Source organism: Rosa rugosa, chromosome 6 (genome assembly GCF_958449725.1).
Source record: "Rosa rugosa chromosome 6, drRosRugo1.1, whole genome shotgun sequence".
Classification (NCBI taxonomy): Eukaryota; Viridiplantae; Streptophyta; class Magnoliopsida; order Rosales; family Rosaceae; genus Rosa; species Rosa rugosa.
The window spans coordinates 12042532-12046649 of record NC_084825.1 but is presented as its reverse complement, the minus strand read 5'-3'; the positions used below and the strand labels follow the sequence as shown (position 1 = coordinate 12046649).

Sequence of the window (4118 nt, the reverse complement as noted above, 5' to 3'; positions counted from 1 at the left end):
CATAGAGCGATAAGTTGTGACAATTAAATGAAATTACTAAAAAAAATAAAAACCCTAATTAAATTTCACTTTTACAAACGTCTTGTTCAAAATGGGTATACAAACATTCGTATATATATTGCACCTTATTCTATTGGAATTGTATGAAAGCATTGGAGCAACTAATGGTGGGTGCATTTAGATTCCGAGAAGACAACAAATGCCAAGATGAGAACTTTGCTTAACCCCAACATATCAAAATGTCCAACAAGCCAAACAGTACCCCACTTATTAGTGGAATCTGCATCAGAGACGTCAGCAACTCCCACAAACCTCTACACCGAGAGAGAGAGAGAGAGAGAGAGAGAGAGAGAGAGAAATTTGTGAGAGAAAACGCTTAGCTCTGAGATTCTCTTAATTCCATAATTAGCTCGACGGAGCTCATAACAATATTTGAGAGATCAACTACGTACATACTGAACATGCAGAACAGCAAAACCCCATAAAATTTATATTAAAAACTCAAACAAATTCTTATGAGGAGCTGAAAAGACCAAAAAAAAAAAAAAAAACCGTGTCCCCTTAATTGCCGGCTTTCATGGGAAGTTCTGAGATGGGCATACAAATAGCGACTGAGTAGAGCTTGTTAGCTTCTGCTTTCTTCACTTCATTAGCTTCAATGTCTCCATCCATGGTTGACACCACCGACATGCCGTTTACATGAGATCCCTTTATTGCCTCCGGTATCTCATCATCTTTGTTCTCCAGTCCTTCTTTGTGCTTTCCCCAAAGGACTGAGTATAGGCCGGCCACAATTAACACCGATCCCAGTACACTGCACGCACCAGTAAAGTCAGTAGTGAACTAGAAAAGAAGGACGGAGACTAAACTAGGTAGATTGACTTGTCGGAAGTCTTAATAGCAATTCCATTAAAACTGAAATGAAATGCATGATGCGAAAAGAACATATATTGAAAAAAAAAGGAGAACTACCTTCCAAGAAATATTTTTTCGGCCAAGATGAAGGAGCCCATGACAGCCACTATGATCATCATCAAAGGGCTAAAAGCAGTTGCAAATACGGGACCTCTTTTCTTCATCACTATCCCTTGTACATAGTATGAAATGCTTGATGTCACAATCCCCTGCATATAACAAAAATTCGATAGTGTCACTAATTGAGAGAGACCGTGTGAGAGAGTAATGGAGGGATTGATCGGTCGAATTACATACAGCATAGGCAGCAGCAAGGAGGTTCATGTCAAACCCGATTTTCCAGACAGAGGGTTTGTGCTCCATCACAAAGGTGACAGCAATGGCCTGGAGAGTTCCAATGAAACACACTAGCGATGTCAGAGACAGCTGATGATCCTTGTACGTCTTCAAAGCTTTGTTCTGGTGTTGGTCATCAATAAGTAACATACAATTCGATTAATTACTTTTCATCCAAAAAAAATAAACCCAAAATTATACAGAGTTGTTATATATATTTAGCCAGCAGTCCCGCAGTACTTACTTGCAATACAAACAAAGAAGCCCAGGCAAGAGTGGCGATGGTGAGGAGTACGGAGCCTAAGAACCAGTGTTTGTCGCCGGTTCCAGTGGTATCGGTGACATAGGATGATTTGGGATGAATGTGTTTAGACCACAACATCTCAACAATGGGTCCTTTGTACAAGGTCATCAACATGGCCCCAGCCACTGTCACTACGGTTCCTGCGACCTTTGCTTGGCATCTCACCGTCTTCATGTCTAGCTTTTCCATCCTTTATGAGTTTGATTCCACCATAACAAAGTAAAACAATTAATTAATATATGACGTATCAGCAGCTAGCGAAATTTGTGTAATGAATAAAAGGGGTCTCTCAATATGTACTATAGATATGATTTACCAACCAGCTATTTATCAGTCTCATATTATTCATTGCATGTTACTTTAAGTTTCAAGTTGAAATCCCCATCACTTGTCACTTGATGAAATTATAAAAAGATGTGAATACTGGTATAATTTTATTTCCAATTGGTGGCTTACCGGCATATGACAGCCATGACAAACGTCATGGCTGGGAGCATGTTGCTCATGGCACAAGAGAATGTTGGAGACGTAAACTTCAACCCCGCATAGTAAAAGTTTTGGTCGATCACCGGCCTGCAAAATGGAATACCTAAAAATTTAGGGGAATATATATATTTTATCTTGCTAGATGTCTAGCATGATTCCGATTTATAGTTTTATGGCTCAATGGCTTAGAGTGTCTGGTAAATGACGCAAATGATGGATAAAAGTTAAGGACTAACCCAAGAAGAGCGAGGATGAATATTTGCATGAAAACTGGGAATGTTATCTTTGGTTGTGCTTTCCTGCAATATTGGAAACACAAGTTAAAGGATTTAGCATATATAGTTTGCCAAGTTATTGATCATCAAGAAGTGTGTATAAACAGAAGAATGAGTGTACTGATTCACACCTCTCAAAAAAGAATGCAAAGGGGGCTATAACGGCGGTGGCAAAGGCGTGGCGGTAAACCACGAGCACATAGTGGCTCATTCCTCGGTTCAGAGAAACTTTGGTGATGATGTTCATTCCAGCGTAGCCGAATTGCAACGAGATCATTGCAAAGTAGGGTTTTGAATTCTCAAGGAAGTTGCTGAAGCAAGTTGGCTTCTCCATTTAATAGTATAATAGAGAAAAGCAAGGGGACCTCTGGCTAAGAAGTAGAAGTGAGTTAGAAAAAAGACAGAGATACGGAGAGAGAGGAAGAACACTTGAAGATGTGTGTGTTTCTCCCTAGAGAGAAGTAAGGATGCTCACACATATTTATATCAAGTGGGGAGGGAACTGTACGTACTGAAATATACTCTTTCACTGTTACTGGTATTTCTATCAAAATTTCATTCGACATCACTCTCTACTTCAATCTTTTACCATCCACTATACAAACATTGTCGGAAATAAATGGAGCTTTCTTTACATATTTTTATATTTAAAATCTCTTTAAAGATTCCTATATTTAAAATCTCTTTCAAGATTCCTATAAGAATCCTATCTCCTATTCTTGTTATAATGGAAAATGAGTGTAGATTCATTACAATATTTTTATAAGGCAGGGAATCGTGTCGTGTTTGTTCGTATGTTTATAAGATTGATGATTAACACAATTTAAACAATATGCTTGAATTTGATCGAAAAAATATCATCGTATTGTTATTGTCCAAGACTCCTAAAGATATATAATTGAGACGTTCATAGATTTTTTTTTTTTTCACGATTATTTCAGATTAAGAATCTCTTATTGTATGTTCGCACATCTTTAGAAATTCAAGAAGTGATATGAATTTATGAGTAAATTTAGATGCATCTCATTGTATGTTCGCACTCTCTAAACTGAAGCCAGAAAAGCAGTGACATCTCAAAAATAAGAGACATCTCAAATAAGAGAATTAGATGCATCTCAATTTAAGAACTAAGTACAATCAATAAGTAATGCTTCCATTTATACATGGCTTAAATGCCAATATGCCGCCTACCCCTTTATGCATTCATAGGGTTGGTCATTGTTCACTAGACTCTCACGTCTCAACATATTACTCAAGGCGATGTGGATCAGCTTTTGTAAATAACTGATTGTATGTCGATTAAATCATCATATATATGAAAGTCCATAAAATATGTATTTCGTAATATAAACTTCTCCACAATAATGTTCTAGAAACTCATGCGTGTGAAATTCCTTGGGGTATCGTTAGGTCTGACGCTAAAGCAACAAATGTTTTCACTGTCGATAACAAAATAATAATTTAATCAACTTATAATTCATTTTAATAATTATGACATTTCAAGATAACTATCATCGGACACGTTAGGTTGGTAATGTACCACCCCCATAACATGCATGTTCGTTTATTGGATTGTCTTGCCATGATCAGTTAGAGGGAGGTGGGATACACGTGCCACATTATTGACAAGGCATCATGGTACCTAAAGGGGTGAGGGTGGAGTAAACTTTTGATGATATAGAGCCCATTTCTACTAAAGTAATATATAGGACCGACCAATTACGAATACATAGCACATCCAGCAAATATTGGTTAATTTCATGATGTGCTTGTTTGTCCCAGCAAAACAACACTCTCGGATC

The 4118-nt window shown here is 37.5% G+C and overlaps 1 protein-coding gene across 1 annotated transcript; it reads right to left on the bottom strand.

The window, feature by feature from the left end:
- Positions 1–359: 359 nt before the first annotated feature.
- LOC133715251 (WAT1-related protein At5g07050-like) lies at positions 360–2776 on the bottom strand. The gene is made up of 7 exons (XM_062141675.1): positions 2448–2776; positions 2278–2340; positions 2012–2128; positions 1496–1745; positions 1213–1374; positions 973–1124; positions 360–814 (listed from the first exon to the last, which is right to left on the bottom strand). The coding sequence occupies exons 1-7, from the start codon at positions 2648–2650 to the stop codon at positions 562–564; spliced, it is 1200 nt and encodes a 399-aa protein (XP_061997659.1). The 5' UTR covers positions 2651–2776; the 3' UTR covers positions 360–561.
- Positions 2777–4118: the final 1342 nt, after the last annotated feature.